Here is a 21,112-nt window from a genome sequence, read left to right as displayed (position 1 = left end):
CTTAGCCAGTACCAGATTGTTTTGATAGTTACCCCTTTATAATACAGTTTGAGATATGGTCTACTTAGACCATCTTCTTTCACATTTTTTTTCCATTTATTCCCTTAATATCCTTGAGATTTTGTCCTTCGAGATGAATTTTGTTATTATTTTTTTCTATCTCTATAAAATAATTTTTGATAGTTTGGTAGGGCACTGAATAAATAAATTGACAGGTAGAATTGTCATTTTTTATTATATTGGCTCAGCCTACCCATGAGTAATTAATATTTTTCCAATTGGTTAGATCTGACGACATGTTTTATAACTGTGTTCATAGAGTCCCTTGGGTTGTCTTGGCAGATAGACTCCCAAGTATTTTGTATTGTCTACAATTATTTTAAATAGAATTTCTCTTTCTATCTCTTGCTGCTGGATTTTGTTGGTATTATATGGAAATGCTGATGATTTATGTGGGTTTATTTTGTATCCTTCAAATTTGCTAAAGTTGTTAATAATTTCAAGTAGTTTTTTTAGTTTATTCTCTAGGATTTTCTAAGTATAACATTATATCATCTGCAAAGAGTAATAGCTTCATTGCCCATTCTAATTTCTTTATTTCTTTTTCTTATTTCTATAGCTAACATTTTTAGTGTAATATTAAATAATAGAGGTGTTAAGGGACATCCTCACTTTACCCCTTATTGTGTGGGTGCTTCTAGCTTATCCCCATTACAGATAATGTTTACTGATGTTTTTAGATAAAATTACTTATAATTTTAAGATAAGTTCCATTTATCTCTAGTGCTTTTGAAAGTAATGGGTGCTATAGTTTATCAAAGGCTTTTTCTGCATCTATTGAGATAATCATATGATTTCTGTTGGTTTAGTTATTGATATGGTCAGTTATGCTGATAGTTTTTCTAATAATGAACCAGCCCTGAATTCCTGGTATAAATTCCACCTGGTCATACTGTACTGTCTTTGCGATATATCACTGCAATCTCTTTGCTAGTATTTTATTTACTTTTTTATATCAATATTCCTTAGGGAAATTGGTCTATAATTTTCTTTCTCTGTTTTGGTTCTTCCTGGTTTAGGTATCAGTACCATATTTTTGTCATAAAAGGAATTTGGTAGTACTCCACCTATTTTTTTTTCAAAATACTTCATAAAGTATTGGGATTAATTGTTCTTTAAATGTATATAGTAGAATCCATTTGTGAATCCATCTGGTCTTGGGGATTGTTTCTTAAGCAGTTCATTGATGGCTTGTTAAATTTCTTTTTTCTGTGATTGGGTTATCTAAGTATTTTATTTCTTCTTTTGTTAATCTGAGTAATTTATATTTTTGTAGATATCCATACATTTTATTTAGATTGTCAAATTTATTGGCATATAATTGGTCAAAATAGCTCTTAACAATTGTCTTAGCTTCCTCTTCATCAGTGATAAATTCATCCCTTTCATTTTTGATACTAATAATTTGGTTTTCTTCTTTCCTTTTTTAAATCAAATTAACCAATGGTTTATCTATTTTATTGTGTTTTTTTTCATAAAACCAACTTCTAATTTTATTTATAGCTCAATGGTTTTCTTGCTTTCAATTTTATTAACCTCTCCTTTGATTTTCAAGATTTCCAATTTGGTGTTTAATGGGGGTTTTTAATTTGTTCTTTCTAGTTTTCTTTTTTTTAACTTGCATGCACACTTCATTGATCTGCTTTTTCTCTATTTTATTGATGTAAGCAGTCTGAGATACAAATTTTCTTCTAAGTACAGCTTTGGCTGCATCACATAAATTTTGGTATATTGTCTCATTGTGGTCATTTTCTTTAATGAAATTATATATTGTCTCTATTGTGTTACTTCACCTAGTTTTTTAAAGGTTTAGATTATTTAATTTCCAAATAATTTTTTATCTCTTTCCATTGTCCATTGTTGCTTGTAATTTCAATTGCATTATTATTTGAAAAGGATGTGTTTATTATTTCTGCTTTTTTGCACTTGATTGTAAGGTTTTTATGTCCTAATAGGTGGTCAATTTTTGTGTAGGTGCCATGTGCTGCTAAGAAAAAGGTATATTCCTTTCTATTTCTAATCAATTTTCTCCAGAGATCTATCATATATAACTTTTCCAGAATTTTATTCACCTCCTTAACTTCTTTCTTGTTTATTTTTTGGTTAGATTTATCTTGTTCTGAGAGGGGAAAATTGAGGTCCCTCACTAGTATAGTTTTATTATCTATTTCCTCCTGTAACTCATTCAACTTCTTCAAAAATTTAAATGCTATACCAGTTGGTACATATATGTAATATTGGTATGACTTGGTTATCTATGGTAGATAACCAAGATATAGTTTCAGCAAGATATAGTTTCCTCCTTTATCTTTTTCAATCTCTTTTTGCTTTTGCTTTGTCTGAGATCATGATTGGTACCCCTGCTTTTTCTTTTTAACTTCAGCTAAAGCATAATGGATTTTGCTCCTGCCCCTTACCTTTACCCTGTGTGTATCTCTGTGCTTCAAATGTGTTTCTTGTAAATAACATATTGTAGGATTCTGGTTTTTAATCCGTTCTCTCTCTGCTCCCATTTTATGGGTGAGTTCATCTCACTCACATTTATAGTTATGATAACTAATCACGTATTTCCCTCCATGCTATTTTTCACTTGTTTGTACTCCCCCTTACTCCTCACCCTTTCCTTCCTCACAAGTGTTTTACTTCTGATTACTGCCTTCCCTAATATACTCTCAACAGTTCACTCTCCCCTTTCTATGTTCTCTGTCCTTTTTTACTTCTCTATAGGGTAAGATAGATTTCTATATCTAAATGTGTATGTTACTCCCTCTTTGAGACAATTTTGATGAAATGTTTTGAGCTTTGCCCACCACCACCCCCATCTTCCCCTCTATTATAATAGCTCTTTCATGCCTCTTTTATGTGGGATAATTTACCCCTTTCAATCTTCCCCCTTCTTCTTCTTCCAGTGCAGTTTTCTTTCTCACCCCTTTATTTTGTTTTTTGAGGTATCATCACATCAAAGTCACCTTACATCCCCATCTTTTGTCTACATGTATTCCTTCTAATTGCTCTTATAGTAATAAAGTTGTTGAGCTACAGATATCGTCTTGACATACAAAAATATAACCAGTTTAACCTTATTGTATTTCTCATATTTTCTCTTTCTTGTTTCTTTTTTTACCTTTTTATGTTTCCCTTGAGACTTGTACTTGGAGGAGGATAGCAGTCTATTTACTGTACCGCCCAGCTGCCTTGTATGAGCTGATTTAGAGTGAAGTGAACAGAACTAGAGAATGAAAGTAAACCAGCAGAGGGCACAATATTCCTGCTTCAGCCCAAGGCTGAATTGACCTCTACCAGTGTCTTTGGTATATCGTTGGGTTTGGAGTCAGGAAGACCTGGATTTTAATTCCACCGTAGATACTTATTAGCTGTGTGACTCCACACACAATCACTTCTATGTTTTTCAATTTCCTCATCTGTAAAATCAGAATAACAGCTGTAGTACTTAGTGAGAGGATACAATAAAATAATGAATGTAAAATGATTTGTAAAACTCTATAAATGCCAGTCATTGCTATTATGTCTTCTAGTTTCTTTTAGGATTTTATTCTAGTAATCATTAACTCTCTAATGTACCTTTAAACTCTTCTCTTCTACTTGTTCCTTTCCACCTTTTAAAAAACAGCTCAGGATTGCTCAAAGTCTTCCTCCAAACCATTCAGATAAGATGGTAAAATGCACACATTTGCCACCAGGGGGCAATAGCATTACATTACACTTCCTACCTGAATCTGCCAGTAACAGGAGGGAGACATACTCAAAAACATTTATTAAACTCCTACTACGTGGCAAGTACTATGCTAGATATGTGTGAAGAATCATCATATCCAGAACTTGATGACAGAATATTAGAGACTAAAATGAACTTTGGAGACAATCTAGTGAAACCCTTTTACTTTATATAATAGAACAAAACAGTGAGCCCCAGAAGAATAAAGAGACACGTACGTGGTAAGTGGTTGGGAGAAGACTTGCTTCCCTTATTTCCCTTAACACCCAGCAGCTCAGAACAATTCTTTCTCACTCATCACCAAGAAGGAAAAGAAGCAAAAGCTCCAGTGGAGAGGACAGATCACTCTTTCGTTGTGTACACTCAGTTCTCCAGCTCAGAAATTCAAGATTCTTCAGTGCCCCAGCCAAGGAGACATCTGTTACCCACTAGTACCAGCCTTTTAGTCGCTTAAGATTAGAAGTAGATCCACCAAGCCAGCACATGTTAGATTGGTTGCAGGTAGGAATTATTTATGTATACGCTGTATAACCCACCAGGAAAGGGCAGATTTGAGCATGCTTTAAGGACTCCTTGACCAGTCCTTCATTACGATTAGTTTACCTCATTTTACAAATAAGGAGATGGAAGCTCAAAGAAAGCAACAGATTTGGTCAACATCACAAAGTTAATTTCTTTGTAACAGAGCTGAAACTTAAAGCTAAGTCTCATGATGCCTAGATTGTCAAAAACTATTATTTCATAAAGTAAGAATGACCTTCATTTTTTGATCTGTGTACTTATGTCTCAATAGGTCTCCCCACCTATGTTCCCTTTAGGAAATGGTATGTAACCCCTTTGCAGGTCTGTGAAGTTCCTTGTATTCTGTCAATGGACATGGTTCTCCCCTTTAAATATATGCAGACAGCTTTCAAGACTCCCACCCACTCCCCTGGAAATCTTTCCTGTTCTGGGATAAAGATCCCTAATGGAAATGACAGTGATGACTTTGTTTTCCATTTCCTTTTGTCTTTCACTTTAAAAATATAAGCTTAGTAACCAACAAAAATCATAACTATTAAAATGTACAAACAAGATTTTTATAAATATATATGAATTTTTATAATTCTGTTTTAGCAGTTTATTAAAATTATACTTGCTAACTTTAATAAGATTCATTTTTTCCCAAGGCATTCATATTTATTAGTAGAGCATGTGATATGATTTTCTTGCAGCTGGGAGATGTGAGTACTTAACCTTCCTGCACAATTATAACTGTCATAAAGTAACTTAATAAAGATTTATAGGAACTAAAAGTTAGATTAAGGGGTGAGAAAGAGGGATACGCTAGGAGAAGGCGAAAAGGGGAGGGAATAAATTATCTCATATAAAAGAGATGTAAAAGGAAGACCTTTTACAGAGGAAGGGAAGATGGGGGGCAGTGGTAGGCAATGCTTAAACCTCATTCTTATCAGAATTGACTCAGAGAGATTAACATACACACCCAGCTATATACAGAAATCTCTAACCCAAAAGGGAAGTAGGAGGGGAATAGCATAAGAGAAGGTATGTGGGTGGGGAATAGAGAGGGGAGGTAGAAAGAAGGGCAAATTAAGGGAGGCAGTCACTTCAATTGTCAATTTCACTGACATATAATTGGGCAAAATAACTCCTAATAATTGCTTTAATTTCATCTCCATGGGTGCTACATTCACTTTTCATTTTTATACTAGTAATTTGTTTTTCTTCTTCTTTTTAATCAAATTGCCCAATTTTTTTTTTCATAAAACTAGCTCCTTGTTTTATTTATTAGTTCAATGTTTTTTTTTTGTTTGTTTGTTTTACTTTCAATTTTATTAGTCTTTCCTTTTATTTTCAGGACTTCTACTTTGGTGTTTAATTGTTTTTTTCTAGCTTTTTTTTTCAGTTGCATACCCCAACTTATTAATGAACTCTCTCTCTTTTTTATTGATATATGCATTTAGAGATATAAATTTTTGCCTTAGTACTGCTTTGATTGCATCGCACAAATTTTGGAATGTTGTCTCATTATTATCATTCTCTTTAATGAACCTACCAATTGTTTCTATAGTGTGTTCTATGACCCACTCATTCTTTAGGATTAGATTATTTGGTTTCCAATTAACCTTTAATCTATGCTTCCATTGCCCTTTAGTAAATATGATTTGTATTGCATTATTGTCTTAAAAGTATGCATTTAATATTTCTGCTTTTTTACATTTGGGTTTGAGGTTTTTATACTTTAATAAATGGTCAATTTTTGTTAGGGTGCCATGTATAGCTGAGAAAAAGGTACACTCTCATCTGTAAATAAGGCTAATAATATTGCCCTGCCTACCTCAAAGGTTGTTTTCAGGAATAAGTGCTTTAAGATCTCTGAAGCTTGTCAGTGATGTGTATACAAACACATTCTGTCTGCTGCATAAAATAGTAGTAATGAGGAGTATAAGATGGTATTACCCTGTTGGCAGGCAGCTGTTGGGCAGATGTTTCAGGTACTTATATCCAGAAAAGGGGGCACATAAACTCATAGAACTCCTTGTCCAGCAATGAACTGATTTTGGTAGCGTTAAACTCCTGTCCAAGCAATTCACACCAGCTCTTGCTGTAACTGCTGCAGAGGACCAAGTTGTTTCCGTCAGGATAATGACTTTATGGAAGATTATGTAGCTTCAGGTAGTAATTTGCAGCATGTAACTGCCACACCATTATTTGGGAACACAAAAGTTTTCTTGTGTAATTGGTACAGAAGTCACTGCCAGTGTGCCAATAAGCATGCAGCTTATGTTAGATTTTTACACATGTGTTGAAGCGAGTATTTTTATTTTAGGTTTGGGGAGAAGGAATTGTTAGCTGTTTCTTACATAGGGAAGTGTTAAGATATGAAAAAAAAAGTATTTTTTTTCTTAACCTAGTTTTCTTAAGTCTACTTCTGCAGCACCTATGTATATATTTGGCATTTGCAATATTTAAATGTTTTGAGTAAATACTGAAGCTATATTTTGCCTGTTCATATTAAATAGATCTTTAATTTTGAAAAAAAAAAGAAAAAGGTACACTCCTTTCTATTCCAATTCAGTTTTCTCCAGAGGTCTATCACATCTGACTTTTCTAAGATTCTAATCACTTCCTTGACTTCTTTCTTATTTATTTTAGGGTTAGATTTATCTAGCTCTGAAAGGGGAAAGTTAAGGTACTTTAATAGTATAGTTTTACTATCTATTTCCTTGGTAATTCATGTAACTTGTCCTTTAAGAATTCAAATGCTAGGCCGTTTGGTGCTTGTATGTTTCATATTGGTATTGCTTCATTGTTTATGTTGCTTTTTAGCAAAATGTGGTTCTCTTGCTTATTCCTTTTATTTAGGTCTATTTTTCCTTTGGTTTTGTGTGAGGCCATGATTGCTACCCCTGCCTTTCTTATTTCAGCTGAAGCACAATAGATTCTATTCTAGCCCCTTATTTTACTGTTATGTGTATCTCTCTGCTTCAAATATATTTTTGTAAACAGCGTGTTGCTGGATGCTGGTTTCTAATCCATTCTGCAATCCACTTCTGTTTTATGGATAACTTCATCTCATTCACATTCACTGTTATTATTACTAATTGTGCATTTCCAGCCATCCTGTTTTCTTCTGTTTATCTTCTCTCTCTCTCTCTCTCTCTCTCTCTCTCTCTCTCTCTTTTTCTCTCTCTCTTTCTCTCTCATCCCTCCTTTAAAATCTGTTTTGTTTTTGGCCACTCCCTTATTTTATCTGCCCTCCCTTTTATTACTCACCCCAACCATCCCTCCCTTTTTAAAAATCCCCTTTCCCTCCTACTTTCCTGTTGGGTAAGAGAGAGTTCCATTACCCATTGGTTATATGAATCAGATAAGATACATTGTTCAAGCTCCCCTCCATTATAAAAGTTCTTCCTTATTTGCTTTTTTCATGTGATATTATTTCTCCCATTCTTCTTCTCCCTTCCTCCTTTTCCCAGGGCATTTTTCTTTCTCACCTATCCATTTTCTTTTTACATCATCATAACATAATCAACCCACTCTTGTACCCTCTTTCCATATACAATCTTTCTAAATGATCTGATAATGATAAAGCTTTTAGAAGTTTGCTTGTATTATCTTCTCATATTGAGAGGTAAACTGTTCTTTCATGTTTACCTTTCTATGGTTCTCTTGAGTCTTTTATTTGAAAGTCAAGTTTTCTATTTAGCTCTGATCTTTTCATTAGGAATTCTTGAAAGTCCTCTATTTCATTAAATATCCATTTTTTTACCCTTATATACTCAGTTTTGCTGAATAGGCTAATCTTGCTTGTAATGCCAGATCTTTTACCTTCTGCAATATCATATTTCAATCCCTCTGCTGAGTTAATGTGGTAGATGTTAATTCTTATGTAATCCTGACAGTAGCTCTACAGTACTTGAATTGTTTCTTTCTGGATGCTTGAAGGATTTTTTCTTTCACCTGAAAGCTCTGGAATTTGACTATAATATTCCTGGGAATTTTCATTTTGGGATCTCTTTCAGATGGGGTTAGGTAGATTTTTTCAATCTCTATTTTACCCTCTGGTTCTAGGATATCAGGGCAGTTTTCCTTGATAATTTCTTGAACTAAGATGTCTAGGCTCTTTCTTTGATTATAGTCTTAGGTAATCCAATAATTCTTAAATTATCTGTCCTGAATCTATTTTCCTGGTCAATTGTTTCTGTAATGAGATTTTTCACATTTTCTTCTATTTTTTTTTATTCTTTGATTTTATTTTATTGTTTCTTGATTTCTCATCAATTCATTATCTTCCACATGCTCAATTCTCATTTGGAAGGGATTATTTTTTTCAGTGAACTTTTGTACCTCTTTTTTTCCATTTGGTCAATTCTATTTTTATTGATATTTTCTTTAATATTTTTGTGCTTTTTTAAAATCAAAATGTTAATTGTCTTGTCATAATTTCCTTCCTTTGCTTTCATTTCTTTACCAATTGTTTTATCCTCTACCACTTTTATACTTTTTAGCTCTTCCAGGAATTCTTGTTTGGTTTGTGAATTCACAATTCTTTTCTTTGAGTCTTTTCTTGTAGATGTTTTGACTTCCTTGTCTTCTTCTGACTATGTATCTTGATCTTCCCTGTCACCATAGCAGCTTTTTTATGGTCAGGTTTTGTTGTTGTTTGTTCATTTTTCTACACTATATCTTGATTTGGAAATTTACGATAATATTGGGCTCTGTTTCCAGTTTGGGGGAAGGGGCAAGAGCACTGTCTCAAGCTTCAGGCTTTTTTTTTTTTTTTTTGCACTGCTGTTTCAGAGGGTAATTCTGGGCATTTGGAAGTTTTCAGTGCTTCCCAAATGGTGTCAACTAGGGAGAGGTGTGGTCAATGCTCTCTTGATCTGCACTGTGGTCCTTACCTAAGAAGAGACCCTGACCCCTTGGGATTGCAATAAATACTGCTCCTCAGTGCCCCTCCTCTCATGGGATTGGAAAAGATACTGTTCCTCAGGGTCCCTTTTCCCTTGGGACTGGATATGATACTTCCCCTCAAGTCTTCTATTCCCTCTTGACTGAAGAGTTTCCTCTCTCCTTTGACCCAGAATGACAAGGGAGTTGCCTAACAGTGTCTTTTCCTACATCCAGTGTTAGCACAGGGGTACTCTATAATCTGTTTCTAACTAAATGCCACATCCCCTTACCATCTCTGGCTTGAGAAGCTGCTGCTGCTTCTGTCACCACAACTTAGTCTGAATACTAGTGCTTCATTCACATGGGCCGTGGGTTAGCCTTCTTCCTCATCTCACAGATCTCTCTTTCTGACCCCTATGTTGTTTTGAGCTGGAAGAATGTCTCACTTTGAGCTTTTGCTGACTCTGTCACTCCAGAGTTTGTTTGAGATGTTACTTGAGGAGTCAGAGGACTTGAGTTCATATCCCAGCTCTGCCCCTTCCTACCATTCTGAATTTAAGAAAGTCACTTATTCTCTCTGGGCCTCAGTTTCTTCATCTGTAAGATGAGGGGCTTGTATGAGATAAATTAAATATACTCTTTGAGCTCTAGAGTTATGATTTAATAAAATGTAAATGTTGAAGATCATCAGAGATAATTTGATAAAATCAATACTTGAGCAGGAATCTTCTCTACAAAATCCCCAAATTGTGATCTTCCAGCCTATACTTAAATACCTTCACTGATGGGAGACTCAGTGACTCTACAAAGCAGTTCCAATACATTGTTGAATAGCTTTAATTATTAGGAAGTTCTTTTTTCTCCTTATTAGGAAAAAAAAACAAATAATTTTTTTTCATGTAACTTTTGCCCTTTGATCCTAGTCCTTCCAAATGTAGCCAAACATACCAAGGCCAATCCTTCATTCTGGTGGCAGTGATTCATCTATTTGAATGCAGTGCTCGTTTTCCCATGCATTCTTTTCTACAAGTTGAACATTCCTATTTTCATCAGTCATAGTTGATTTTACATCCTTTTGTTTTCTTGCCTTCCTCTGCATCTGCTCAAACTTGGCAATATGTTTACAAAATTTTATTTTGTTTGTTTTTTTCCTTGCCCCTGAGTCCACCACCTCCCTGGAAGAGAAGTAAGGCAGGGTGAACATACATATACTGCCTTCTCTTCTTCAGTCGTTTGTATGGGAAGTACAATTAGATCTGGGCTCGGTGTGTTCTCAAGACATATGATATCAAAAAAGAAAATCAGTTTTCTGTGCTATGTTTCTGTATCTCATGACAGTAGGCACCTCTGTCACCACATTTCACATCAGCCCCTTCATTCCTAATGAGGGTCTCCGAATGCCTGTGATTCCATCCAGAGATGTTCTAAACACCCAGCTTCTCATCTGGTTTTCCTGATCCTTATTGTTACCCCTCTCTTTGTTACCCTTCTCTTCCCCTGACCAGAGACAAACTCCAGGAACCTTCCCCACAAATTTGCTACCTGCCTAAGCACATTCCCTTGCAGGGCATATGCCTGCCTTACCTGTGCCATGGATGAAGAGAGAGGCAGACAGGTCAGTCAGAAAACCATCAAAAAGGAGTAAATATACAGAATCCAAGAAATGTGTTGTTTATGGCCCCTGCCTGGCTCTTTCTCAAGGCCTCACTCAACCCCAGGGGATGAGGTATCTTTAATCTCGCTGCTCAGAACTGGATCATGAAGGTAGAGTCTAATAGGTTTAAATCCATAAACATTCCTCCTTTTCTGCTTTTCTAAGTGTTCTGATCCCAATGATAAATTTATGTTAATCTAATGACCATACAGTCACATGTTAAGTACCCCTGCTCACAAATAACTATGTTCATACACAGAGCAGCACAATAGCAAAAATATTCTTACAGTCATGATAAATTGGAACATACACTGATATAGTATGAAAATATTGTACCTGTCACTAGGACTAGAAGCATGGAGTAATTAGGGGTGGTGGTATGTGGCAAAACAGTTTTCAAATTTGTATGCCTAATTTTTAATGCCTTGCCATTTGCCAAATGACTCATGGACCCACAATTAGTAGGTATACACAATCAAGACTTTCCTCAGCAGTTCAGCTTCCCTTCCGACTCTGACATTCTTCCCTCTCCCTAAACTGTCAGGAGCTCAGGAATCTCCTACAAGTCATGGACAGGCCAAAAACTTAGTGAAATAATCAAATATGGTAAAAAAAATTCCTAAAGTTGCCTTTAATGGAGGGATCAAGTATCATTATTTGACTTCTCTCCTCCAGGTTTATAAAAATGCCTTAAATGCAATATCACCATTTAGTCAGTAGCAACTAGCAGTTTTGAAAGATGGTATCGAACATGAAAACATGTAAAAGGTGTCATCATGTTGTGTAACATTCCTCATCTTAGAGTAAGAAAGACCTAGGTTAGAGTTGAGCCCCAAGAATACCTGTGTAATACTAGATAAATCATTTAGATGCTCTGAGCCTCATTTCTAAATTAAGGTTAATATTTAAGCTACCTACCTCATCGGGTAGTTGTGCAGAAAATGTAATCCTTAAAGTTTTGTATAATATGAATTATCATTTTGGGACCAGACTGGGACCTCTGCTGCCACATTCTTCTTGCAATCTTCCCTGATGCCCTTGGCTAGCAATTATCTCTTCCTCTTACAAAGTCTGTGTTTACTTTATTTTAGCTCTGTATATTCATCCCATTCTAACAAGAGTAATAATTATATGAATAGAAGGTAGTGACCATTTAAGGGATTCATCACTTGTCTGGTCATGTCTATGTTGGAGAAAAGCAGTTGCTGAGTAAAGTCTGCATTGACAATCCACTTGTCTGGGATATAGTTCTACTAGTTCTAAGAGAATGTATTACTGATGTTAAATCTGACTAGTTTCTGAGACAGAAGTTGCTCATTTAAATGCAGTAAGTTGTAGAATACTGGGAGGGGTAAAGTGTTGGAAAACACCTTCAGTGATGTGCATGTGAAGAATTCAAGAAATTTTAGATTGGTTATTTGAGAAACATGGAAACTAGTACTGTTTTATGATTATGGGACAGATGTAATTTAGCAGTTATATACAGAAGATGAAACTGTATTCACTAACCACGAGCTAAAATGGAATCATTCCCAGAGAAGATTCAGAATCTGAAGGCAGAAAGATAAGAGCAATTAAAGGACACATTTCACAACTGCATTAAAGAGTCTGTGTGTCTGCTTTTGTGTCTGTGTCTGTCTGTTTCTCTTTTCTCTGCCAGGCAGACTGATTGGCTAATTAGAGCCTCTCTGATACCTTCTGCTTCTGAGCAGAAAAAAGGGGAAAAAAAGATAAAATATTTTTCTCTACTATGAGTTACTATGATGAACAAGAAAGAATAAAGAATAAGCTCGGCTCTCTATTGTGAGATATTGATTATTGATACAAAGAGTTCAAGACAAAAGATACTTCTTTGCCTTCTCTCATGTTATTTCTGAGAAGTAAAGAAGATAAAGAAGAAACCTGAAAAGGAGCAGATTTAGAGAATCTTTAGCCAGTTTTAGGATACTGGTCATGAAGTACATGAAGTACAGCACTATTTTATGTGCAACACGCATAAGCTCAGCTTGAAACTAGAAAGGCTGCCTACCATGGTTGTTGCTGAGGTGTCAAAAGAGCTGAGCAGAGGAACAGTGTGGAATGAGAGAAGTCATTAAGTACAATGGTTAGTGCCCAGTGAGGTGTTAGTAAAGCCGATGTGTATCAACTCAGCTAAAGAATGGAACCATCAATTTAACAGAAAACCTCTATTCATCAAGGAACTTCAGTGGCCAGCTGCTGTGACAGAAAGAGGATCCTGGAGTTTAGAGTTCCACAGGTGTAAATTACATCAAACTAATGGGTTTTCTTGTGTTTCTGTGCTAATTTTGTTTACGTACCTATTCTTCCCTTCAGTTACTGAGTTCATTGCTGGGACAGAATGACCTAGATTTATGTGTAAATTGTGATATATTTATTATCCTTGTGTTGACTTTATATGACTAACTGACCATACCCTCCTACCTTTCTAGACAGTTGCTCCCAAAAACTCTGATTTCCCTCCTCTGGCTCATTTTACAAATGCGAAAACTGAGGCAAACCGAGTTTAAGTGACTTACCCAGGGTCACATGGCTACTAAGTGTCTGAGGCCAGATTCGAACTCAGGAAAATGAGTCTTCCTGATTACAGGCCAGGCACCCCGTCTACTGTGACACCTAACTGGTCCCAGTCCATTTATGAGATAGGCACCCCACACAAAAACTAAATTACTGTGTCATCACATCTTTACCATTCCAGTAATTTGTGCCCTGTCCCCTTGGTAGATACCAAGCACAGTTATACTAGACAAAAAAGCCTGAGACAAAGAGACAGAGACACAGTGGAATTTCTCCTTGATTCCTTCATTAAAATATATAATAACTCATAGTTATATAGCACTTTAAAGTTCACAAATCCCCTTTCCATTAAAACTCTATGAAGTATGTACTACAAGAAATATTATCTTCATTTTAAATACAGGGAAATTGAGACTTATAGAAATGAAGTTGATTATGTACAGTCAAAGTCTAGTAAGTATAAAAGCTAAGATATAAAATGATATTAGCAAAGTAGAGCTATATTTATAGTGTCCACATTGTCCCTAAATTCCTTAACTATGTTCTGTATGCTATTTTTAAAAAAGAAGAAATACGTTGTAGAAAGATTTCCACATTTAGCAGGTTAGATGAGGTCAAATATATTCTTTTGGAAGTCACCCCTCAGCCTGTCATTTGACTCATTCCCCTCTTTAATATCATAATCCCCAAGGTCTAGTATAACCCAAAGTATGATTATTAATCATAATCAATTTTCTTTCTAATGAAGCAAGAGGATTGTCCAATGATACCAGTCTTGATGGCCATGTTCAGCATGTTTGGCTGATGCAATCTCCATGTGGACTTAGGGAGTAATGTCCCTAATTGGTTCAGTGTCTACAAAATACTTACCACCACACAGATATAACCCACTAACATACCTAAACATACCCCTTCACACACAAAGGCTTGGATCATATGGAGACCAGAAAGTAGATCTTTTGAAGAAGAACTATGGAAGATCATGGCCACCATCAGTCAATAACAAAGCCAAAAATCTATATAGGCTTTTAGAAAGAATTTTATTAAGTTGTACAGCCAGGGGAAGAGACAGAAAAAATATGCATAGCTGAGCTCCCCCTCATTCTTTGTGGATTTTACATTATATAGAGTTCATACAAGGGGATAAAAACAAAAAACTGAGCATACAACAGGTAGGCAGGTTTTTTTTAATATGCATGTAGATAACACATGTAAGTTTCTTGGTATATGTATTTATATGAATATAAATATTCAACAATCTCAGAACATTTAGGGGCAGCTAGGTGGCACAGTGGATAGAGGACCAGCCCTGAAGTCAGGAGGACCTGAGTTCTAATCTAGTCTCAGACCAAATACTTGACACTTACTAGCTGTGTGACCCTGGGCAAGTCACTTAACCCCAATTGCCTAAAAATTAAATATATATATATTTATATATTCAATAAAACTTAGACAAAGCAAAGACACAAGCTTAGAGTGAGGTCCCAAGACAAAACCTGGGTGGGTTCCAAATAGCAATCTCTGGGTCCCTTACAAGGTGTCTGGGGTCAGCAGGACCTACATATGCTACAGATCCTAGGTTAAGCAATATCTTGTCATGCAAAGCTACATTCAAATAATGTACTAAAAAAGTTTTCTCCCACAGCAAATTGCTTGATATGGTTTAATGGATAGAATATTTGTTTGGAGTCAGAAGACCTAGTTTTGAATCCTGGTTCTTCTACTTACTGTCAAATGTATTTTCAATCAAGTCACCTTCCATCCCCAAGTATCATGGTTAACATTTATGTACATGAAGGGTTGGACTAGATGAGCCCATTCAGTTCCATAGCCTTTAATCCTGTGATCTGTACCAATGAAGCTTGTGCCTATTATGGTGGGATTCTAGATTCTTTTACTTACTGAAGTATTGACATTCTGGAGTATATACCAAGGAAGGGATTGGAAACCAGACTACATGAGCATCAGTTTGGGAGAATTAGGGACATTGGCCTAGCTGATAGCTGTCTTTAGATACAGGGATAGCTGACATTCAGAAGGAAAACAATATCTTCTTTATCTGATCATGGTATAGTAGGAGAAATGGGAAGATCATACTTTACCTTCAATGTAAGAAAAATTGTCGAAGAGCAAGATCTTTAAAAATACTTGGTGACCAACCAGAATAGTCACGAATTCTCAGGTAGTACTGGTTTCCAAATGGAGGGTAGACTGCTGTTGTTCAGTTCTTTTTAAGTCATGCCCAACTCTTTGTGACCCCATTTGTGGTTTTCTTGGCAAATAAAATGGAGTTTTTTGCCATTTCCTTCTCCAGTTCATTTTATAGGGTTAAGTGACTAGCCCAGGTTCACTCAGTTAGGATGTGTCTGATGCCAGATTTGAACTCAAGAAGATGAGTCTTCTTGACTCCAAATCCACTTAGCCACCTAGCTGCCAAGAGAGTAGTTACCTGATCACATTGAAACTGTAATGGAAAAACCCTGAGTCCTCTTTCTGCACTGGGATTATGATTCTGTCATTTTTTTCCAGTACAAACTAAAACTCTGTTTGAGAGAGGCTTGTGATTAATACCTTTAACATTTGCACTACTGGCTGAAGCTAAGGTCAAGTCCAATAAATTCCTAATATTTGCTTATTTCATTCCACCTTCCATCAGCCTCTCACTCATCTCTCCCAAATGTCTCCATCTGTTTTGGCTTCTCCACATTACCTTTCTGTTTCTGTCTCCCACATTTTTCATCATCTCCATTCTCTCCTTTCAAAATCATATCCTTTTTCACACCTTTTTTGATAATCAAACATTTATTTTTTCCTCCTTCTCAACTTCTTCCTTGCCATGGACAAATAGAGAAATTAAAAAAAAAAACTCTTGCCAAAAAACAAAAACAAAAACAAACACACACACATTGAGCAAAGCAATTTCTCATATTCACCTTGTTGAAAAAATGTGTCCTTTATACACTTTCACTTTAGATGCTCTCTTGGCCTTAACACTTCTATCTCAGCACTGTTTTGTCCTTACAGTGGTAATAGTTTCTAAAACACATTTACATACTTAGGTAATTGCCTTCAACGTAATATACATGAAATAAATGCTGTATCTTAACAGGTACTCCTGTCAGAGAAAGAAAAAAAATAAGTAGGTTGCCATTAATGGGAGACATAAAGAAAGAGAAGTAATGGACTTTGTTGTTGATAAGGTTAAATCACTCTAGTAGACAGAAAATGCTAATGCTCAAGGAATCAAGAGCTTTTTACTATGTATTGCAATAGGAAATTTAAAGGGATACAATGAAATCTGATACTATCTACTGCTGCAGAAGAAAAGAACTAGGAAATAAATTTGGAAGGCTCCAATATAGAGGTCAGTATTTTGCCAGGTTTTGAAGGAGGGGAGTGATGTGGCTTGATATAATGGAGGAAAGAAAGGGACACTTCTTTTGCTTATAGGCATGCCCCAATCCCATGAGAGGGAGAAAACCCCAGCTGATAATAAAAGTAATTGGGCAAGGGCAGAGCTCTCATGGATGCTATGCACAGTTCCTCTTTATCACATGAGCCCCTTCTCTATTCCCTATATAATAAACAAAATCAGAATTTCTTTACATCCAAGCTCTATCCAATGGAATTCCCTCGTATATCTGGTGGAGAGCTTGGACTCAGAAATAGAGAAATGTACTAATATAATTTGATTGAGCCTTGAAGGGTTCAATGTCTCCGAGACCTCTCAGCACAGAGGATGATGAGGGTATTCTAGCTCTCACAGGGTGACATTGCCCTTATGGATGATGATTATGGTAAAGTTGGAAAACAAACTAATGTCTAATAAGACTAGCGAATGAACAAAGAGGGAGGTAGATGATTTACATTTCTTTGATTCTCTGCTGGAGTGACCATTTCAAGAACCTATGCTTTGAGACTCAAATATGTTACACAAATATTTGTGGAGTGTGTGCTGTTATGCCCTTGGCCACATCAAGTTGTGTTTATTATCCCCTTTCTTTAAAGGTTATCCATAAGGGTCATTTAGCAATCATGCAATATTGATGAAAGTTGGAATCAGAGTATCCTAAAAAGCTTTCTGCAGTCATTCATGCTTGTGGCCACTTTACATCAGTGACCCACATAAAATCTGATCCTGCTGTTGCATATTTTACCCAGAGGATTATCTCAGAAGCATTGTGTGTCTTAATGGTCACCCTCTGATTAGAGATTTGCTAATTTCATGATCCTATTGGAACACATTCTGTCTAGCCATTCAGTTCTCAAGTTGTCCCGTAGACAATGTTAATGAAAAGGCTAAATGAACAAAACAACAACTTTACTACTCTTACTACAAAATACTAAAAAATTAAAAATATGTACCTTATCTTCACACAATGCTGGAGCGACTCAGTACCTTTGCCCTGAAAAGAGCCTCTTTATCCTGCTTCGGATCTGCTGGGTCTTGACACTGTAGATGATTGGGTTCATTAAAGGTGGAAAGAGAATATAAATATTACCCATGAGGACATGCACTATAGGGGAGAGATGCTTGCCAAAACGGTGTACCATAGTTAGGCTGATGATGGGGATGTAAAAGACAACGACAGCACAGATGTGGGAGACGCAAGTCTTGAAAGATTTGAGTCTTTCATCCTGAGATGCAATAGCCAAGACAGATTTCAGAATTAGGACATAAGACACAAGGATAAGGACAGAGTCTAACAGTAGGGTGCAAATTACAAGCCCCAGTGCGTAGAAGCTGTTGAAGTGAATGTCAGAGCAGGTCAAGCGGAGCAGGTCCTGGTGAAGACAGAAGGAGTGAGAGAGAACATGGGGCCGGCAGTAATGGAAGAACTTAAGGCGAACAATGACAGGGGTGATAAAGAGGAAGCTCCTAATTATGATGGCTATGCCTATCTTGATTATCCTGACATCAGTCAAGATAGAGGAGTAGCGCAGTGGGTTGCAGATTGCAACATAACGGTCAAAGGACATGGCAAGGAGGACAGAAGATTCCATAAAGGACAGACCATGAATGAAGTAAGATTGGCCAATACAGGCATCCAAACTGATTTCACTGCTGATCCCCCACAGGATCCCCAACACTGTGTGCACAGTGGAGAGCCCCATGCACAGGTCAGTGAGGGCCAGCATGGCTAGGAAATAGAACATGGGTTCATGCAGACTCTGTTCAGTCCAGATCACATGGAGTATCATGCAATTCCCAAGGAGAACCATGGTATAGATGGAGGAGAAGGGGATGGCAATCCACACATATGACTGTTCCAGGCCAGGGAAGCCTGTGAGGAGGAAGGTGGAGGCACTGAAGTTGTGCCCAGGTTGAGTAGACATGAGTGTAGAATGCCCTTTTTAAGTAAGATCAAGGAATATGTCCACATCACAAATCTTCATTCCCTTAATTTAAAAGAACCTTTTGCATCCAATTTTATAAAAGCACACACAATTCTTCCTGAAAGATGTCCTGTTAAGCAGTTATATCAGAAAAAAAAAATATTTCCCAAGGGAAAGAGGACACACCACCAGCTGCCTGTTTCAGGGTATTGTTGATTTTGATGTAGCCAAGACTTCAATGTCAGCATGCTCACCTCAAATTTGCTTTCTGGGAACCAGAGAAAATGTTAAAAGATAAATGGTCTGGGCTAGAGCAGCTGTTTAGAGAGGTCGTGGTGTGAGTGATGATTTTGCTCAGATGCTGGATGTGGTGGGGGGAAGTGGTGGCTAGAAAGATAGAATTTCACTGCAGGAAATGAGTTCTTGCTATCTTCAGTGTATCTGGAATATGTGGAAATACGTACAATGTCAGCCTCAAATGAGGCCCCTTTTCACCTCTAAGTGGCTTGTCTTCCTACTCCAGGATCTCTCTCCTTTTGTCTGTGCTCACCAATTTCACATTGGTTAACTCACCCAATATGCACCTAGTCTCTGTTGTTTCCAATATCAGAGCCTGCAGGTTCTTTTCCTTATTGTTCTTCATGGTCAGGATGGCAGGAGGGGCGGATTTATGTAGGATCTCATGGGCCCTTGGGCTCCAGCAGGAGTGCCTGTCTCCTGGGATAAATATCTCATCTCTGGGTTTCTGAAGCTAAGAGCATGATGCAACTCCCTGGCCTCTGACCTAGGTCCCAGCTCATTCATTTAGACATTCACTATGACAAGGGAAAGAGCAATGACTGTGATGTCAGAGGTCCCAAGTTCAAAATATTTACTACCTTTGTGATCTTGGGCAAGTCTCTTAGCCTCTGTAATCCTTAGTTTCCTCACATATAAAATAAGGGTGTTGAACTAAGTGAATGACCTCTGAGATCTCTTCCTGCTCAGTAATTATTATCCTATCATCATTGAAATCTTTCATTTGCTTACTAGTAATCCTTGAGGGGTTACATGAGAGGCAAGGCATAATTGAGTTAGGGGTTCCAAAAGCCTTTCAATTTTTATGTGAAAAACACTGTGGATACAAAGAGGAATATTTACGTCATTTACTTCAGGGACTTAGCATGGAATGATCCAATTTGATACCATGTATAACATACACTCCCAATTTATCTTTGAAAATACATTCCACGTGTCTTAGTAAAGCTGATTTTCATGTTTGAAATTACTTTTGCTTGTTTAAAAAAAGGAGAAATATTTCCATACTGATATCATTTCCCTTTATGTGTATATGATTGGATAATTTGTCTTTGGGAAATGGTCCTTACTTTTATATATTCATATGAATGACACATGTAATTTGATTAGCTGACCATTACCGGGTATATTTTCTGTGAAGGTTTTTTTTTTCCTCATGACATAATTTCTCTTCTTATTCTATCTGAACTTAATTTGTTTATGGAAAATATTTTTAAAAAATATTTAACTGAAATTATTTTTATTTTAATAATCACCTGTCTCCTTAATTTGTTTCAGAAGTCTCCCCTATCCAAAGTTGCAAAAAGTACTTACATTAAGTCACCTATTTAAAACAAAACAAAAGAAAGCAATGTTAGCTTTATATTTAAGTTGCATATTGATTTGGATCTTATTGTGGTATAACATGTACCATATTGATTTAAATCTATTCTTTTGCCAAACTCCATTTTTTGTTTTTTCATTAATAATAATTGTTATTATTTATTATAACTAACATTTTTTATGGTACTTACTGTGTACCAGGAATTCTGCTAAATGCTTTATAATTAGTGTCTCATTTGATCCTTATAACAACTCTAGGAGGTAGGTGATTTTATTCCCATTTTACAGATCAGGAAATTGAAACAAAACCAGGTTAAGTGATTTACTCAAGGTCACACTTCTAGAAAGTATCTGAGACAATATTGCAACTCACATCTTCCTGACTCCAGGCCTAGCTCTACTGGTATACTTTGATATTTAAATTGTTTATTGAGTATCTGCTATTGTTTCTTCATTTTACAGATTAAAAAACTGAAGCCCAGAGTGGTTGTGACTTGCCCCAGGATCAGCCAGTAAGTTAGTGGCAGGGTTACAAATAAGATGTCCTAATTTTCCAGTGTACTTTTTTTCCCATTTGGCCAATTGTATTTTTTTCTTTTCTTTTTTTTAATTTATTTTTCTTTTTTATTTTTTAACATGTGTTTTTAAAACTTTGGGTTACAAATTTTCTCCCTTCCTCCCTCCCCACCCACCCTCATTGAAAAGGCAAGCATCTTGATACAAGTTATAGATGTGTAGTCATGCAAAACACTTCCATAGTAATCATGTTGTGA

The 21,112-nt window shown here is 36.2% G+C and overlaps 1 protein-coding gene across 1 annotated transcript; it reads right to left on the bottom strand.

The window, feature by feature from the left end:
- Positions 1 to 17,774: 17,774 nt before the first annotated feature.
- LOC114042268 (olfactory receptor 51V1-like) lies at positions 17,775 to 18,719 on the bottom strand. Its single transcript, XM_027860934.1, has one exon. The coding sequence runs from the start codon at positions 18,717 to 18,719 to the stop codon at positions 17,775 to 17,777; it is 945 nt and encodes a 314-aa protein (XP_027716735.1).
- Positions 18,720 to 21,112: the final 2,393 nt, after the last annotated feature.

This window comes from Vombatus ursinus, unplaced genomic scaffold (assembly GCF_900497805.2).
Source record: "Vombatus ursinus unplaced genomic scaffold, bare-nosed wombat genome assembly UNPS02014337.1, whole genome shotgun sequence".
Taxonomy (NCBI): domain Eukaryota; kingdom Metazoa; phylum Chordata; class Mammalia; order Diprotodontia; family Vombatidae; genus Vombatus; species Vombatus ursinus.
This window is presented reverse-complemented; position numbering and strand designations above follow the sequence as displayed.

Bases quoted from the DNA above. Each gene is read 5' to 3' on its own strand.
- LOC114042268 (XM_027860934.1), bottom strand. From the start codon at position 18,719: ATGTCTACTCAACCTGGGCACAACTTCAGTGCCTCCACCTTCCTCCTC.